General features: G+C 43.8%; 2 protein-coding genes across 24 annotated transcripts in view; both read right to left on the minus strand.

Moving 5' to 3' along the window:
- Positions 1-13,649, minus strand: part of PHKA2 (phosphorylase kinase regulatory subunit alpha 2) — a 94,802-nt gene extending 81,153 nt beyond the window's left edge. For all 12 annotated transcript variants that reach the window (XR_008497057.2, XR_010125465.1, XM_063660452.1 and 9 more), the window contains exon 1: positions 10,101-13,649. Coding sequence is in view for 10 of the 12 variants with exons in the window: in XM_063660452.1 (XP_063516522.1) it covers positions 10,101-10,178 (78 nt within the window). In the remaining 2 variants the exon portion in view is untranslated. The remainder of the gene's footprint in view (positions 1-10,100) is intronic.
- A 1,862-nt stretch (positions 13,650-15,511) lies between these two features.
- The window catches only part of ADGRG2 (adhesion G protein-coupled receptor G2), a 133,849-nt gene continuing 129,917 nt past the window's right edge, over positions 15,512-19,443 (minus strand). For all 12 annotated transcript variants that reach the window (XM_063660460.1, XM_063660459.1, XM_063660461.1 and 9 more), the window contains one exon: positions 15,512-17,253. In XM_063660460.1, coding sequence (XP_063516530.1) covers positions 17,069-17,253 — 185 coding nt within the window. In that variant the 3' untranslated portion in view covers positions 15,512-17,068. The remainder of the gene's footprint in view (positions 17,254-19,443) is intronic.

Below are 19,443 nucleotides of genomic sequence, written 5' to 3' on the forward strand. Positions count from 1 at the left end.
GAAAAACACACAGCCATGCTGACTGAACTCCCTTAAATTAATGACCCTTAATGCTGTCCAACGATTACCTAGAAATCCCTTGTCCATTCATTCCCTTTTTCTCCTAAAGGACTGTTTCGTACCTTCTCTCTCAAACCTCCAATAACTCCTCCCCATCCTCACTCTCAGCTAGTGACCGTGCTTCATATTTCGCTGAGAAGGCAGAAGCAATCAAAAGGGAACATGGTGCTGGTATGCCCTGCTTCCCTCTTGTTTTGATGGATGAGCTATCTGTGCTCCTCTCTAAGGTCACCTGCAATATATATGCTACAATCTATCTGCTCTCATGCATGCCAAGACTTTGCTCCTTGCATTATCAGTTTTTCCCTGTCTACTAGATCATTTCCACCAGAAACATAATTTCTCATATTTAAAAAAACCCTCCCAACCCCATATCTCCACTCAACCACTGCTCTTATTTACAGCAGAACTCTTCAGAAGAACAATTTAAACTCAGAATCTGAGTTTCTGTCCTTCCCTTCTCTCTTGAATTCGACTTGCCCAATTTTTGTGTCTTATACTCCACATAAACTGTCAGACATGGTCACCAATAACTTCCACATTCCCAAATCTAATGGTCAACTCTTAGTCCTGATGCTACTTGACCTTGTCTCATTATTAGCCTTTTACTCATCTGATTACTTCCTCCTCCTTGAATCACTTTCCCGACTTCTATCTTAGTCAGTTTGGATTGTTTTAACAAAATACCATAGATCGGGTGGCCTAAACAACAGAAATATATTTCTTGCAATTCTGGAGGCTAGGAAATCCGAGATCAGGGTGCCAGCAGGGTCAAGTTCTAGTGAGGGCCCTCCTCCTGGCTTGCAGATGGCCACCTTCTTGCTGTGAGCTCACATGGTGGTGGTGAGGAGAACCATCTCTCTTGTGTCTCTTCGTAGAAGGGCATTAATCCCATTCATCAGGACCCTACCCTTATGACCTAATCATCTCCCGAAGGCCCCACCGCCTAATGCCATCACATTGAGATTAGGGCTTCAACATAGGACTTTGGGGGGACACTGACCCTTGGCTGCTTTTCCTGCTACTTCCCTGATGGCTTCTTCTCGTCCCCCTTGGCAGTACCTCCCCCTCATAATCTGGATCTCTCCACTTTTGGGGGTCTCCTCTTTGAACCTCATCTCTCTTCTGTCTGTACTTGTTCCTGTGATCTCGTCTCGTCTCAGGGCCTTTTAACCTCCACACATACACCAATGACTCCCACATTTCTGTCTCTAGCCCAGACCTCTCCCCTAACTTCTAGACTCACATATTCAACTGCCTACTTATCATTTCTACTTGGATACTGATATGATTTGGCTCTGTGTCCCCACCCAAATCTCATCTTGAATTGTACTCCCACAATTCCCACATGTTGTGAGAGTGACCTCGTGGGAGGTAATTGAATCATGGGGGCAGGTCTTTCCCATGCTGTTCTCGTGATAGTGAGTAAGTCTCATAAGATCTGATGGTATAAAAGGGGGAGTTTTCCTGCACAAGCACTCCTCTCTTTGCCCGCTGCCATCCACATAAGATGTGACTTGCTCCTCTTTGTCTTCCGCCATGATTGTGAGGCTTCCCCAGCCACGTGGAACTGTAAGTCCAATTAAACCTCTCTCTTTTGTAAACTGCCCAGTCTCAGGCATGTCTTTATCAGCAGCATGAAAACGGACTAATACAGATATCTAACAGACACCTTGAACTTAACAAAACTCTATCTTCCACCCTAAACTTGCTTCCCCACAATTTTCTCCATTGCAGTAAATGGTAATTCCATCCTACCAGTTGTTTAAGCCTAAAATCTTGAAGTCATTCTTGACTTTTCTTTTTTCACACACCCAATACTCACTCCACCAGTAAATCCTGTTGTCTCTACCTTCAAAATTTACCCCAAATCTCACCATTCCACACTGTCTCCACTTGAACAACCTTTGTCTGAGTCATCATGCTCCAACTGCAGAAGCTTCCTAAGTGGTCATTCATTCTGCTTTGCTCCTTGGTCCCCCACAGTCAATATTCCATGCAGCCAATGGAGTGATTCTTTTCAAACATGATTTGGATGATATCATTCCCCTGCTCAAAACCCTCTCAGGGCTTCCCTTCTCACTCAGAATAAAAGTCAAATTCTTTTTTTTTTTTTGAGACAAAGTCTCACTCTGTCGCTCAGGCTGGAGTGCGGTGGCACGATCTCGGCTCACTGCAACCTCTGCCTCCCAGGTTCAACTGATTCTCATGCCTCAGCCTCCCGAGTAGCTAGGATTACAGGTGCCTGCCACCACACCCGGTCAATTTTTGAATTTTTAGTAGAGACGGGGTTTCACCATGTTGGCCAGGCTGGTCTCAAACTCCTGACCTCAGGTGATCCACCTTCCTCAGCCTCCCAAAGTGCTGGGATTACAGGCGTGAGCCACTGCACCTGGCCCAAATTCTTTAACTTCCAAGATACATAAAGAAATCAATCTCTAAATGTTCCTTGGTCCTTCTCTGTAAAAGCATCTTGGACTAGGACTTTTTGGACTCATTCCATTTCTTTAAAGGTTATACAGGTCTAATCAGGATTTAATTTTTTCTTAACACTGGTAATCTTTATCTGGAAAACAGCCCACTCTTAATATAGTAGTCCTTCCTTATCTGTTTTTGCTTTCTGTCATTTAGTTACTGGTGGTCAACTGTGGTCTGAAAATACTACATACAATAAAATATTTTGAGAGAGAGAGGCCACAGTCACATAATTTTTATTACAGTATATTGTTTTAATTGTTCAATTTTATTATTATTGTTCTTAATCTCTTACTTATAAACTTTCTCATAGGTATCTATGTACAGGGAAAAAACATAGTTTATATAGGGTTGCTACTATTTGTGGTTTCAGGCACCCACAGGGTCTGGAATGTATCCCCTGTGAATAAGGGGGACTCCTGTATTATTCATTTGTCCCTCCTCCCTCTCCTGATCCCTCTCACCAACCCTGCCAGAAGTCTGCCTATTTACTAGTCTTTTCAAAAAATCAGCTTTACGCTTTGTCCATCTTTGCTGTCTGTTTTATAGTACATTAATTGCTGCTTGTACCCTTATTATTTCCTTTCTTCTATTTTCTTGAATACACTCTGTTGTCCTTTTCACAACTGTGAGTTTATTAATTTTTAAATCTTTCTTCTTTTCCAATATATACACGTAAGGATATAAATTTCACTTCAAACCCCACTTTAGCTGTAATCCCATACATTTTTATTTGGAATGCTTTTGCTGTCATTCAGTTCTAACTCTTTCATAATTTCCATTATAATTTCTTTTTTGATCCATGACATATTCAGAAGCAGGCTTGCTAAGTTTCCAAACATATATGACAGGCATTAGCAATTGTTTGTTATTGTTTTCTAATTTTCTTGCATTTTGGCCAAAAAAAGTGTGGCATGCATAAAGTTGATCTTTCAGTATTTTTTGAGATTTCCCTTATATTCTAATCTGTCATCACTTTTTGAAAAATATATCTTGTGAAGCTGAAACAAATAAGTATTTCCTATTGGTTCAGTGCGGAATTCTATGTAAGTGTACTTAATCAAATTTGTTTCTTACAGTGCTCCAATTTTCTATGGCCTAATTATTTCTCTGCTTGAACTAACAGTATCTAAGAGAGAGGGTTTAAAAACTCTCACTAAGATTATGGATTTGTCAGCTTCTCTTATAGTTAGGTCAAATTTTGCTTTACATTGAAGCTATGTTGTTAGTATTCTGCAGACTTAAAATTGCTATATTTTTATTGGTGAATTAGCCCTCTGTCATCTAGCAATACCATTCTGTATCCCTAATATAATTTTTAAAAAATTTCAAAGTCTACTCGGTCTGATATTCATACATCAACGTATTTTTGGTTAGTTTTGTCCAGTACATCTTGTCCCACTATATTACTTTCAACCTCTCAGTATCCTATGTTTTAGGTTTTGTCTCTTACAAATGACATACACCTTTTAAAAAGTTTTAAAAAATAATTTCTATTAGCTGGGCCAGGTGCAGTGGCTCACGCCTGTAATCCCAGCACTTTGGGAGGCCAAGGCGGGCAGATCACCTGAAGTAAGGAGTTGGAGACCAGCCTGGCCAACATGGCGAAACCCGTCTCTACTAAAAATACAAAAATTAGCCAGGCATGATGGTGCCTGTAATCCCAGGTACTCGGGAGGCTGAGGCAGGAGAACTGCTTCAACTCGGGAGGCGGAGGTTGCAGTGAGCCAAGATCATGCCACTGCACTCCAGCCTGGGTGACAGAGCAAGACTCTGTCTCAAAATAATAATAATAATAATTTCTATTATCTGGTGGATTTCAGCATTTATACTCGTTGTGACAGGTGGAGATACTCACCACTATACTAATGAGGAAGACTCTTGTTGTGATTACTAATACTGTATAGTTGGATTTATTTGCATCTTATTTTGTACTTTATATTTACCACACTTTTTTCTTTACTTCCTACCCTCCCCAGCAGCCTTTTCCTCCCTTCACTCAGATGATCAGATTTTCTTTATTCTGCAATCGTTTTTAAAGTTATATATTCCAGAGGCCTGGCGCGGTGGCTCACGCCTATAATCCCAGCACTTTGAGAGGCTGAGTAGGGCGGATCACGAGGTCAGGAGATCGAGACCATCTTGGCTAACATGGTGAAATCCCGTATCTACTAAAAATACAAAAAATTAGCCAGGCGTGGTGGCACATGCCTGTAGTCCCAGCTACTCAGGAGGCTGAGGCAGGAGAATCGCTTGAACCTGAGAGGCAGAGGTTGTAGTGAGCTGAGACCGCACCACTGCACTCCAGCCTGGGTGACAGAGCGAGACTGTCTCAAAATTAAAATAAAAATAAAGTTATATATGCCACATATATTAACGGTAATGCTTAAACACAAACTCTTATCTTAAAAGCTAGGATAATACCTTCATCCTCCTTCTTAATGGGATAAGGCCCTCAGAATGCTTTCACCCCTGGCTGTGAGCGGTAGCTCACACCTGTAATCCCAGCACTTTGGGAGGCCGAGGCAGGTGGATCACTTGAGGTCAGAAGTTCAAGACCAGCCTGGCATGGTGAAATACCATCTCTACTTAAAATACAAAAATTAGCCAGGTATGGTGGCACACACCTGTAATCCCAGCTACTCCGGAGGTTGAGGCAGGAGGATCACTGGAACCCAGGAGGTGGAGGCTGCAGTAAGCTGAGATCATGCCACCGCACTCCAACCTGGGCAACAGAGCAAGACTATCTCAAACAAACAAACAAACAAACAAACAAAAACACTTTCACTCCAGTCTCTTCCTATTCTTCTGCCATATTATTATTTTCTAATACTTAATTATATCTTTTTTAACTCTCTCCCAAATTCCTCTTTATTATTGTTACTATTTGTTCCATACTCCATGTTTTATTTATTCCATTCTTCTCATTTTAAATTCCATGGCCATTAAATAACAGTATTTACTGTCCCAGTCTGTTAGTTATTTGCTTTATTATATCAAATAATCTGTCGTTACAGTGAACACTGCCTTGACCATTGTTTTTCCTTCTGATCCATATTCTCTTATCACCATTTCATACTTAATACTTTTATTAAGGAGCCTTCAAACAGCTGTTAGTGAAAAAAATGTACAAAGTTCATATTTCTTACCTGAGCCAAAACAATCTAAAAATTTCTTTTAAAGGCAACAAATGTTTAAAGATACTTCCTCGAGTATATATATTTACAAAATCAAACCTGCAAAAGGACCTTTTTGTAACCATAGCTCTTTCATTCTTTGCATTAAAGATTCAAATAATATTTAGCAGCAAGTATATTTGGCAAATGACTAATGGGAAAAGTTCTTCTCTTTCACAGATACAGGAAAAGGAATTAGTTAAGATGTTAGCTTAACTAATAATTTAATTTAATAATTAATAATTAATATTAAATAATTTAATTAATTTAATAATTTCAGCCCTTACTGAAATTATGTGAACCAACTATTACCTCTAACAGAAGAATGACTGTAGGGAAAAGAAAGAGAGATCAGACTGTTACTGTGTCTATGTAGAAAAGGAAGACATAAGAAACTCCATTTTGATCTGTACCCTGAACAACTGTTTTGCCTTGAGATGCGGTTAATCTGTAACTTTAGCCCCAACCTTGAGCTCACAGAAACATGTGTTGTATGGAATCAAAGTTTAAGGGATCTAGGGCTGTGCAGGATGTGCCTTGTTAACAAAATGTTTACAGGCAGTATGCTTGGTAAAAGTCATCGCCATTCTCCATAAACCAGGGGCACAATGCACTGCGGAAAGCCGCAGGGACCTCTGCCCAGGAAAGCCGGGTATTGTCCAAGGTTTCTCCCCACTGAGATAGCCTGAGATATGGCCTCATGGGACGGGAAAGACCTGACCGTCCCCCAGCCCAACACCCGTGAAGGGTCTGTGCTGAGGAGGATTAGTAAAAGAGGAACGCCTCTTTGCAGTTGAGATAAGAGGAAGGCCTCTGTCTCCTGCCTGCCCCTGGGAACTGAATGTCTCTGTATAAAACCCGATTGTACATTTGTTCTATTCTGAGATAAGAGAAAAACCACCCTGTGGCAGGAGGCGAGATATGCTGGCAGCAATGCTGCTCTGTTACTCTTTACTCCACTGAGATGTTTGGGTGGAGAAAAGCATAAATCTAGTCTACGTGCACATCCAAGCATAGTACCTTCCCTTGAACTTATTTGTGACACAGATTTCTCTGCTCACGTTTTCTTGCTGACCTTCTCCCCACTATCACCCTGTTCTCCTGCCGCATTCCCCTTGCTGAGATAGTGAAAATAGTAATCAATAAATACTAAGGGAACTCAGAGACCAGTGCCGGTGCAGGTCCTCTGTATGCTGAGCACCGGTCTCCTGGGCCCACTGTTCTTTCTCTATATTTTGTCTCTGAGTCTTCTTTTCTCAGTCTCTCGTCCCACCTGACAAGAAATACCCACAGGTGTGGAGGGGCAGGCCACCCCTTCAAATGGTGATTAGCTTGGCATATTTAACACAAAATGATTTCTAACAAATGAAACCAATGTAAATTGATCTCAATTTAAAAAGCAAATCAGAAACAGAGTTTAGAGCTTGTTACCAGCTGACACTAAAAAAATGCCTCCTAAACATCTGCACATATCTACAGAAGGTGGGGAGATACAGCATACACTTTAGAAACCGTTCGTGCAGCTCATTCTTTTTTTTAATTGTGGTAAAATATACATAACATAAAAGTGCTCATTCGTTTTTCTAGAGTAGTTAGGGGACCTGCCTAAGATTACTCAGAGAACGTGATGAGGCCTTGAATGGGTTAGGGCTCTACAACTGTGAACACTAGTTGTGGGGGTGAATGGGCGCAATTCTGCACTTGTGGGCGCATGGCATCTCCCAGCAGAACTGTGCTGGGAGTATCCTGGTTAGCCAGAAGAGCTTGACGACACACGAAGGGAAAAAGAGGGCAAACATGAGGGCTACTCACCAACTACCCCCAAAATAAATACAACTAAAGGCTCACACAACTTTTTTTTTAATCATTAAAATGTTGGGGAGGAAAGTCCAATCTCACAGATTTGCTTTAATGAGAAGACAATTCTTTTGCTTCTGAGGGAAGACAAGCCTCAACAGATAGCTGGGTTATTAGGATGGCTCAGGTCCTGCTGGAAGTCTTTTACCAACAAGTACTTAAGGGTACCTTTCATGCCTTTGGCCACTGCTTGATGCAAAGGAAGGAAACTGATAAGGTCTCTGTACTTAGGATCTCTTGGCATCAATGGGGAGACATATTTATGCTCAAGGAATGCGGAGCTGTAGCAGGACCTTCAGGAAAGGGCGCACCATGAGCCAGAGTACTCCTGCAAGGACCACGAGGCCTGGGCACAAACGTGTGGCCTCTATCAAAATCATAACACCACCAAGAGCACCCATTATTTACTGTTGCCCAGTAGGTGCCAGACAAGGTAGGAGGCACTAATTTTTTCCTTAGAAACACTCAGTGGAAGCAAGTGTTATTATCCTCACTTTACAGATGAGGGCATGGACTCAGAAGGGATCAAGAAAGGTCACACATGTCATTCAAGGCAGAGCAGGGGATTCAAACCCAGGTCTGACAAAAGAACCAAGCTTCATCAGCTCTCCTTAAAGCCTTCTCCATCACAGTCATGAAGGGAAAGGTTTTTCAACTTGGATTTTAAAACACTTTATAGATGTAACTAGAATATATTCCAAGAAGGAAGGGGAAAAATAACCTTCATTTGCCTGCCTACTTCTTCTCCTGCTCTCAACTTGAACATCATCTCTTCCAGGACTCCTCTACTGCTCCCACAAACTGGGTGAGGGGTCCTTCCTCAAAGCTCTCAAAATAAAGACCATCATCCTTCATGTGCAATCTCAAAAGCCAGTAAGCTCTGAAAATTTAAAGTGTTTTCGTAAGTTTGCAGCAAGCTCTTTTGGGGGCAAAAGATGAGCCGAACTAACATGAAACTCTTTTCAGCCTTTACTGAAATTATGTGAATATTCATATTCTGATGTGGAAGTAATAACCTGTTTGACGAAGGGGTGCTGCCCAGATCTGGCTGCAGTTATTATGGTATATATAGTACTATATGGTATATATAGTACGTTGTACACATATTACTTTTCTAAAAGCCAAACATTTCTGATGGGCAAACCACAACTGGTCCAAAGCGTTTCAGATAATGGACTCTGAGGCCAGGTGCAGTGGCTCGTGCCTGTAATCCCAGCACTTTTGGGAGGCCGTGGTGAGAGGATGACCTGAAGTCAGGAGGTCGAGACCAGCCTGGCCAAGAGGTCAGGAGGTCGAGACCAGCCTGGCCAACGCAGTGAAACCCCGTCACTACTAAAAATGCAAAAATTAGCTGGGCGTGGTGGCGCACGCCTGTAGTCCCAGCTACTCGGGAGGCTGAGGCAGGATAATCGCTTGAACCCGAGAGGCGGAGGTGTCGGTAAGCCGAGATCGCGCCACTGCACTCCAGCCTAGGCGACAGAGTGAGACCCTGTCTCAAAAACAAACAACAAACAACAACAAAGAAAAGAGATAAGGGACTTTGGACCTATACCCTATGCATAAATGTTACTATACTACGATCATTTATTCTTTGTAACCCCAGCACTTTGTAGAGTGCTTTGCATATAACAGATACACCACAAATATTTCCTAAGTGAGGAAACAAAGCTAAGAAATTAGTTAAGAAGGGAAAACCGTCAGTGCCTTGGAAATGACCATGGCTCCCAGCTTGCAGGTCAGGCCTCTAACCCCTGAATGCCACTCCCTTCATTGACTTTGAAGGCCCTATAAATAGTTGCTGTTGATTGAGGGCAAGAAACATAGCTGCTGTCTTCACTAGGAATAAAAATAGTTCAGTGGTCTTACACTGATGGACCCACATATAATTTTAGCCCAGGAATCAAAAGCATAGCAGGCATATTCATACCTCGGACCACATGGGCAGTGTCATAGGACCCTGTGAGCTTGGGAGCCTTTGGGTCTGACCTGCTACATGCAGTGACCTTTCTAGCCTCACAATTTTCTTATCTGTAAAATAGCAACCAAAGTAGCCCCTAAGGGCTTCCCAGGTGGGTCTCTACCAAGACAGCTCATGGGAGGGACAGTAGCTGTCGCCCCACACTGCAGAGTCCTCAGTAAACTTCAGGAGCTTCTTCACTCCTGTCTACTGTTCTCATTCAGTGTAGTCTGTCCAACCCCCCCCGCCCCCACTCCACCTCTTCTCGTCCAAAAAAAGCAGAGTCAATGCAAAAAGAGGCAGTTTGGACCCGGGCACGGAGGCGGCTCATTCTCATCCTGAACAATGGCCAAAGAATTCTGTGAAAAGTAGCTGTAGCAACAGTTAGGTCCCCTGAATCTTAAGGAGCACGGGGTGGCAATGGGGTGGTAATCACTGGCTAGCAAGGACTACATTCAAATAGCAAACTCTTAATTGCAAGGTCTCAGGTCACAAGAGGGCCAGAGGCCTGGGAAGGAGAATGAGTTACACGAGAGGGCAGTTCCACGCGTTCCCTGGGGGCGGTCCCTCCTTACCTGGTAACACAGGATGGTTTGCTGCACCAGCCGCGCGTACCCGTCCAAGCGGACCCCGGAATTGCTCCTGCTCCGCATCTCCCCGAGGCTCCCGGGCCGCAGCGCCCGATCTGCCGCGTGGGCGCGGGACGTCGGGGCTGTGGCCTCCAAGCGGGTCTGGTTCCTGGACACTCACAGCCTTAGTCGGTTCTTGGGATGGGACCGGGCCGGAGAAGGTCGAGACTTTTCTAAACGCTAGCACCAAAGTCCGGTTAGAAAGCAAGCCAACCAGAGCTCCGCGCGGCGGGAAGGCGCGGGGGCGGGGACGGGGGCTGGAGCGACGAAGGTCCCGCCTCGGCCAGGCCTGCTGGGCTCCCGACGCTCGCCGGAGCAGCGGGAAACTGGGTTCCGGGAGTGGGGCGAGGACGTCCCTGCCAAGCCCCTTTTACGTCCCGGCGGTCGCGAAGAGGTCCCCCGGGCGGAAAGAAGACGCCAGCCCCAGCCGCCGGGGAGCCCGCCCAGGCCGCGCTCAGCCCCGCCCCTGGCTCTGCCCCCGCCGCGGAACGGAACCCTCCAAGTCGCGGCCTGAGGGGGAAGGAAAAGGGGGCGGCCAGGGAGAGCCGCTGCGAAATCAGCAACGGGCGGGAACCAGGTTGCCTCCCTGAGTCCCTTCTCTCCCCGGCCGGCTGCCAACCACAGCCAAGGCCAGAGAAACAGGCCCTTCTGCCGCGGCCACCTGGGCGCCTTGGACCCGCCCCCGCCCCTGCCGCGGAGTGGAACCTTTGGAACCCTGAGGGGCACAGGTAAGGGGGCGGCCCCGCCCCGCGCCCTGAAACGACCTCACGGCCCCGCCCACATTCCCGCCCCTGGCCCCGCCTCCGCCGCAAAGCGGAACCCTCAGAGTCGCGGCCTCGGGGGGACGAAAAAGGAGGCGGCCCTCGGGAGTCTAGGGGAAGCCGGCTCCGGGCGGCGGACGAGTTGGCTTCCCTGTGTGGTAGTGTGGAGCCCCCTGAGACGGGTGCCAGTCCCACCCGAGGCCGGAGAAAGAGGGCCGCCTACCGCGGCCGCCTGGGCACCCCTCTGAGGGTCAAGATTGTAGTCTCGCCCCTGGCCCCGTCTCCGCCGCCTAGCGGAACTGGAGTAGCGGGACCCAGCCCGGAAGAAAAAGGGGGAAGGCCCGGAGAGGTGCCCCAGCGACACATCTGGCGCCTGTGACCCCGCCCCTAGCCACCTGGGCGCCGCTTCCCCAGGCAGGTTCGCAGTTCATCTGCCACAGGTCTACAGCTTGAAACTTGGCATTCATTATAATGTTTCGTGGCTGCTGATAACCTACAGTTCGCAATCTTCGGCCTGGTATTCATTGTCCAGCAAAATCTGGCCCACATAGGAATTCACTGGACAGCTAGACTAATGTAATCAATTTCCGCAAGCTCTTTGCCAGTCTCCATGCATTTACTCTATGCTTGACCCCTTCCGCCCTTCTTCCTCCTCCTTGACTAACTGAAGCCTATCTTTCCCTTAACGGCCAGCTCAGCCCCTCTATTAGCCTTCCCCATTTTCTGAATTTCTGTAGCCATTGGTTTAGTAAGAGCTTAGGACTTAGAGTCAGTTCATTTTGAGTTCAAATGTCAGTTCTGTCATTTACAAGTCGTATGACCTTTGGCATCCCGTTTTACATGTTTGAACTTCAGTGTTCTCATCTGTAAAATGGGGATAATCATAGCACCTACCTCACAGGATGACTTAAGATCAAGAGGATGAATATAAAGCATTTAGCACAAGCCTGGCTAGTAGAAAAATACTTAATAAATCATAGCTAATTTCGTTGTCACTTGGCCACAATGTATTGCCTCCTGTTGTTATTTATGTTTTCATGTGTGGATGAAGCATATTTTCCTAATTGGAATGTACGTTATTCATTGAAACAGTCTTTTGGTATCTCCTACTATGCCTGGTACAGTGTTGAACATATAGTTGGAGCTCGATTAATGTTGCTCGAATGAGTAAATGAAATCAGTCCTGCTTAGCTGCGTTTCCTTATGTTTGGTCCTTAACCAAGTTTATGTTAGATATTCCAGAACATAAATCTATGGCTTTACTCTGTCACTCAACTAAAGCACCAAACCCCTCTTCAGCTCACATATTACTTCATATAATACTTTGTTTTCTTAATATTGGCTCTTGAATTATGCAGCGATCCATGTGATGTGCCTCCATGAAGAATTTGCTGTGGTCTAGGGGTGAATGAAACTAGACATTGTTATCATCACTAAATGTTTCGGAATCTGAATAGGTACTCTTGCTAGAATTTTCATGTATTCATCTGCATCTAAAAGCTGGGATCATTGCTTCTTTTCATTGTGGCATTTGTTTCCATTGGGTCCTTCTTTAGGAGTTGATTTTGCAGCTATATGGGAAATAACTGATGATCTTTGCTCCTTATCTGGCATTTCCACCTAGTACAGAAACATTTTCAGTTTCCTGACTTCATTCTTCGCTAATTCTGCTATGCACACTTGCACCCCTTTTGGTGTATAGGCAATCTACATGCTTCGGCTTTGGTCTATGCGATTGCATAGCAATATATAAGCTATGTTCTTCAATAAGCTCAAAATTCTGGGATAAAACCAAGAAGGCAGGCTACTCCATTTTAGCTTTTAAATTTCAAAGCAAATTTTAGTGATTCATTTTGGACCAGAAAGCTGTGCTATATAATAAATCAGTCTCACATTTTAGTATCCTCATATCCCTGAGGTGCAAAACCTCCATATCTTGGTCCCCATATCCATGAAGCCATTCTCTGGTTATCACCAATAGAAACTTGTCTCCAAGTCATTTCTCAAATATTTGTCAAAAATCAGACATAGTATAATGATAGGGAATGTTATTGTTTCTGAAGCTGATTCATGATCTCCATAAAAATGAAGACCCAGAACTGGACCCTGGGGCAGCACCATGTATGATTTTTCTGACCCCAGCCAGAGGATCTGCCATCATCCTGCCACAGAGGCTTCAGCCCAGGTAGTTTCCAGAGAGCCCCGTGTTAACATCCAAGGTGGAAACCAATAAATGTTTCTCTTGTAGGGTTCAGGTCTTTGGCTCTAAAGAAAATCACTCCATCTTTGACCCAGAAGGTCAATTCTGAATGAATTTGCTGAAAATGACCAATTCACCAAATTTAGTTATTTCTATGATAATTTAGTTGACTGGAAATCATTTTTTCATTACATTTTAAAGAATGTTGAATTTGTCTCTGCTCCAGCTTCCTGTAGCTCGTTTGAGACTAAGAGACAAAGAGAGGAAACACCAGGGAACAAGATTTCTTCACAGTAAGGAATATATTTATTAAATATATTTAAAAGAATATATTCTAAAAGAACATATATTCCATTTTTGCCTTCTCTGACTTCTTGATGCTGTACCTGGAGACTAACATGAAAAGAAAGCAGTGTATACTGGCCAGGCGCGGTGGCTCACTCCTGTAATCCCAGCACTTTGGAAGGCTGAGGCTGGTGGATCACTTGAGGTCAGGAGTTCAAGACCAGCCTGGCCAATATGGTGAAACCATATCTCTACAAAAAATACAAAAATTAGCCGGGCATGGTGGCAGGCGCCTGTAATCTCAGCTACTCAAGAGGCTGAGGCAGGAGAATTGCTTGAACCCAGGAAGTGGAGGGTGCAGTGAGCCAAGATTGCACCATTGCTCTCCAGCCTGGGTGACACAGCGAGACTCTGTCTCAGAAAAAAAAAAAGGTATACACTGATAAGAATTCTTCAAATTGAAGATTATGTTCTTATGCCTACCCAGTCTTTCCTTTTTCCTTTCCTTCGGACTCCAACTAGAACAGCAAGGAGCAGAGACAGAGACAAACTAGTCCTTAAAATGCTCTTAGGGAGACAAAATGACAGCAAACAAGTCCACTCTGTGAATTGGTTATGCAGTAAATTAGATCTTTGTCTAAATGGCCTTTGACAAACCGACCGACTCCTAGTTGACCTTGTTAGACATACCCAGTATCCCAATTGAAGCTGTTTCACCGTTGTTTGTTTGTTTGTTTTAAAGACACAAGGTCTTTCTATGTTGCCCAGGATGGACTCAAATTCCCTGGCTCAAGCAATCCTCCTGCCTCCACCTCCCAAGTAGCTGGGACTACAGGTGCTTGCCTGGCTTACTTCACCATTTTCAGTAAGAACGATCATGATGCTGCTCACTGAAGTCAGCAGACTTCCTTTGTGGGGTTAATGACTGCAGTGTGTTTTGAGAAAAAAACAACAACAAAAAACTACTCCAATATTTTGAGGAAATACTTCTTTAAATACTGGCCTCTGCCCTGACACTCCTTGCCTCCTAATATTGGCACCACCTCTGTTTCCTTACAATAGAGTCTCAGATTGTGGGATCAATCTTAAACCCAAAGGAGGATCCTTCTCAGAAACACTCTCTGTCCTGCCGTATGTCTGTCTAAAGTAAGAAAAATAGATGAGAGAATTCAGCTTAAGGACCACAGCACAGACACAGTAGGAAAAATAAGGGGGCGGGACCTAAAGGATACTGGACATTGTGCATCCTTTTATGTATATTTTGGTTATATAATCTGTTTTGGGGGATTGATTTCTGAGGTCTCACCCCTCCCCCAATCTAGAGGATCTCACATCTTCCTTATGAATTTAGTACTCGGCATCTTTGTGGGAGCTGAGGACTTTGCAAGAAGAGGTTGCTCAGAGACCTCTTGCGAGGGTGAGGCCAGCTTCCTGTATTTGGGGATCCCACATGCTAACCAGCAATGCAGAAATCCCAAATCCTGTTCTCACTTTTCAGTAGTCCTACCTGTTTGACACTGAGGAAGTGGATACTTGGATGAGATCTGAATTGGGTCTTGTACATTGCCTACAGGCCAAAGGCAATGTGTTGAAGAGATAATCTTGAAAGAGTAATGGGAAAGGAGACCTCAGAAACTGATCTCATGAGGCAGAACAACCCTTGCTCTAATTTCATAGTCACAGGGTACCTGCTGTTTTCCAAAAGATGTTACTGTTATGTTTGTCTTCTTAAGAGATGGTGTCTCGCTCTGTCGCCTAAGCTGGAGTGCAATGGCACAATCGTGGTTCATTGTAGCCCCAAACTTCCAGGCTCAAGCAATCCTCCATCCTCGGCCTCCTGAGTAGCTAGGAGTACAGGCACACAACACTATGCCTAACTAATTTTTAATTTTTTGTAGAGACAGGGGTCTCCCTGTGCTGCCCAGGCTGGTCTCGAACTCCTGCACTCAAGCGATCCACCTGCCTCAGCCTCCCAAAGTGCTGGGATTACAGGTGTGAGCCACCATGCCCAGCCAATTGTGTTTGCCTTAATCAGCATGTCCTACCACTTCCATGCCAGGCCACCAGGGAAAGAGACTGCAGATGTTTTTCCTTTGTGAAAATTACCAAACTTAAAGATCTTAACTGCAAATTTATTTCATTGGTTTTAACATTTTTGATTTTAACATATAAATACAAGACAATTAAATAAATCAGAGAAGAAATATTGCAAAGACAAGTCAGCACTCACAGAAATGTGTATTATTACTATGGTTAGTCTGAGATCCAACATTCACTTGAAATATATGCAAGAGAACCTTAGTGAAAGACTTAACTAAAAGGGATTTGAAATGTTCCGAATAAGGATGTACTTGAGGCACTGCTCAAGCAGATGTAGGTGGGAAGCAAGATAGACCCTGTATATAACTGGGAGCAATCAAGGCTCAATACATGTAGCAACAATAGCAGTGTAGGACAGTTCCCTGTTCCCAATAGCTACTCCCCTTGTCACTATGCATTCTTCAAGACACATTTAAAAAACAATTATAGCTCTGGCTGGGCCAGAGTGTACCAGTCACAACAATCAACAATGTACCATGCAGTTGCCTTTTAAAGAACAGCAATATGATTTTTTTCCATATATATGTACCTTTTTAAGAGAAGGAATCCTAGTCTACTCTCCTGTTCCTAAAGGCTCTGAGAGTTTGAGAAGTAGCAGTGTATGTACCTCATCTACGTTCACAATTTTCCTGACACATGGTCTGGATGACAGTTCATCCCTCTCTGTGGCCAAGGTATAAAGCTAAACATCTTGGTGCAGATTGTATAATCTGACCACTGGGGATGCGGTCAGGGGATGGGTATTCGTATTGGATGCTGTGTTTGGCTGTACAGGTCATGCACCCAAGAGGGTGAGTGGGGCTAAAATATGGTCTCTCCACTCTGTTGGTCAAATCATGAGCCCATAGGGCTGTGTCTGCCCAGTGGGGGCATCTTTTCCTAACTTGCTCAAAGGCACTGTATGAACTAACTGTGGCACTGTCTGCTTACATTTTCCCAGTCTGGCTGGGATCATTATTTCTTGACTTCACTGAGGTTTCTGTATTTCACATCCTATATCATCTCCAAAAGGAGCTTTAGAATTCGCGGAACGAGAAAGGATTTTCTGAATTATCACGTGAGACAAAACAACCATGATTCTACAAAGGAATACATTTACACAGTAGACAATAAATACAAAAAAATGTAGAAGTAAGATTTTTGACACATGGGTCACTAGAATTTAGCTTATATACAACAAAGGCATGCACAACTAAACTCACCAACAGGCTGAAGTCAACAGTTGCTTTATATGATGTTATCAAAGATAACTTAGCCTCTTTAAAAGGTAGCTGAAAGTTCACTACCTTTTTTTGTTTTCTTTATAGGAGTCATTCTTAGTGTATTGTTTAAAACCAACCTTCTTATAAAATGAAAGATAAGAAACCAAATCAGAAATGTCTAAAAACCATGGTGTAATGTCTTGATTTCTTCTTGTAATGATAATCATCGCCCTTAATTAGCTTATGCTTCTCCAGATGTTGCCGAGAATAAAATGAGTTGATTTTCATACATCTCACATTGTGTAAAAGGTAAAATTGGACATTTCACACTGTCAAGCATCATGCTTTGATTTTAGAAAAAAGGAATCACATTTGCTCAATAAAGTGTAAGCTTCCCCGCTTTGAAGTCCTTCTGAGAGCCATACGGCCTTTCCCATTGCAGGAATCTTCCTTCTCGTTAAACATGTGCTGTTTTCCAGTGAAATCGTGAAGGCACACATCTCCATTCTGAACACTAAAAGAGACCCCATTCCTCTCTGTAGAAGCATTTCCTGTATAAGGAAACACAAAGTGGGTGGCATGAAGTATCCACAGAAAGCATTAAAAAGCAAACAAACTTAGACATCGCTTTATTCTTAAAGATGTATTTGTAAAATATGTTTTTAAAATCATTTGTGATATATGTTCATATTTTATTTATTTTTCATTACTTCCCTAAGACCACCCACTCAAAGTAAGCATACCAAAGTGGAGATTGCTTCAGAAACCAGTTCTCTATGGCAGTTTTTTGGTTTGTTTTTTAATGAAACAGTCGAAATCTGAAGCAAGGTAATATATTAATAAAAGGCCCACTTCCTAACTCTGGTTGGATATGTTTTGACTTCAAGTAGCAGCATATGTATAATATAAGTTAAGGTAATACTTTGGTCTCCCAAAAGGTTAATGTTAACAGAGATCCCCATATGTACCCTTAGGAAGTTCTTGGTTCCCTAGGTTCCTATAAAATGAAACTTTGTACCAGAGAAACCAGAGCAACCAGCTCCAACAGTCATGGCAAGAAGAAATCATCTCTCTTGTAGACTAAACCAGCTCCTCTGACTAAATCAGGACAGGACCAATTCCCAAGAGGAAACTACCAATTCCAACTTCAGAGTCCAGGCCAGGGAGCAGCTGGGCACTCAAGGGTAACTGTTGGTTTGGACGTGGGCCTTCCCCACCCCAAGCAGGCCCTGAGTTATAGAGGAGCACAGGTGCTGGCCTCCTCTAGTTACTTGGCACCATCCTTCTGATCATTAGACCATTGGGAGACTATATAGAAAGCTGAATAATAAGCCCATTTGTTAGTTCATGACATGATTATGATAACAGTACTGGGACACTTTATTATCTCATTTAGAGCCCTGCAGGGTGGGTACTACTGTTATCCCCATTTTGCAGATGAGGAAACGAAGGTTTCAGAAATTAAGTGCTCTCCCCAGGGTCACACAGCTCAGAAGTAATGGAATTGACGTGTGATGTTGCTTCCAAACTGTGATCCTTGTGGTCCTGGGTACCAAATGAGATGGCTGCTGGTACCCCACCCTCTAAGGCAGCTCAGAACTGAACTGTGTAATATTCATGCAAACTAGGTGATGAATATGGTTAATGCAGCTCCATCTGTGACACAGATCAAATAGGGCATGTGACTGTCTGAGGCAGCTGTTTGCATTTAGGCATTTCAGCTTGAGGACATTTTGGTGCAAGAACAATTTGGCCTGGCATAATAAACAAATCATTAAACTTCTAGCTTTTTTTTTTTTTTTTGAGACGGAGTCTCGTTCTGCCGCCCATGCTGGAGTGCAGTGGTGCGATCTCGGCTCACTGCAACTTCTGCCTCCTGGGTTCAAGCGATTTTCCTGCCTCAGCTTCCTGAGTAGCTGAGACTACAGGTGTGTGCCACCACATCTGGTTGATTTTCACATTTTTTATTAGAGATGGAGTTTTTCCATGTTGGCCAGGCTGGTCTTGAACTCCTGACCTCAGGTGATCCTCCCACCTTAGCCTCCCAAAGTGCTGGGATTACAGGCATGAGCCACTGTGCCCAGCCCTAGCTTTCTTTTTTGAAATTGCCAATTCCATTCCTCATCTATCCCAGATGCTGGGGCGAGGACTGAGGAGTCAGGAATGTTTATCTGACATGCATATTATGTGATATTAAACACTGAGCCATTTTGGCAGCCTTAAAATGTACCCCCACCCTCACCGTCAAGCATCAAAAGTAGCTGTGTCAAATCAGCTGTGTTAAACAACTGTGGTAAAATGTGCTGTTTCCATGAAATCTGATTCCCCAAAGGATGACAACATGTTGATAGAGCTAGGCAGGTGAGGCTTCATCTCTGAGCTCTTTCGAGAATATGGACAAATCTGGTTTATGGATTCAGAGCCCCAGATGACCCAGCTCGCTCCTTTGATGTCTCTCCTTTCAATTTGCTTTCTCACACTAATGTACTAACCAGCTGTGCTCCCCACTGCCTCGCCTCTGTTTACCTACATTGAATCATTCCTGATAGAGCTATTTGGTGTAGAGGGACATTTTGGGTTGTCATAACTAGGGGCAGGGTGCTACTAGCTCTAGTTGATAGAGTCCAGGGATCCTGCTAAATGTCCTGCAATTCCACAAAAAAGAATTATCCAGCCCCAAAATGTCAATTGTGCTTGAAGTTGAGAAACCTTGATTTTGAGGCATCCTATGGTATTTTAAA

This window comes from Pongo pygmaeus, chromosome X (genome assembly GCF_028885625.2).
Source record: "Pongo pygmaeus isolate AG05252 chromosome X, NHGRI_mPonPyg2-v2.0_pri, whole genome shotgun sequence".
NCBI classification, from domain to species: Eukaryota; Metazoa; Chordata; class Mammalia; order Primates; family Hominidae; genus Pongo; species Pongo pygmaeus.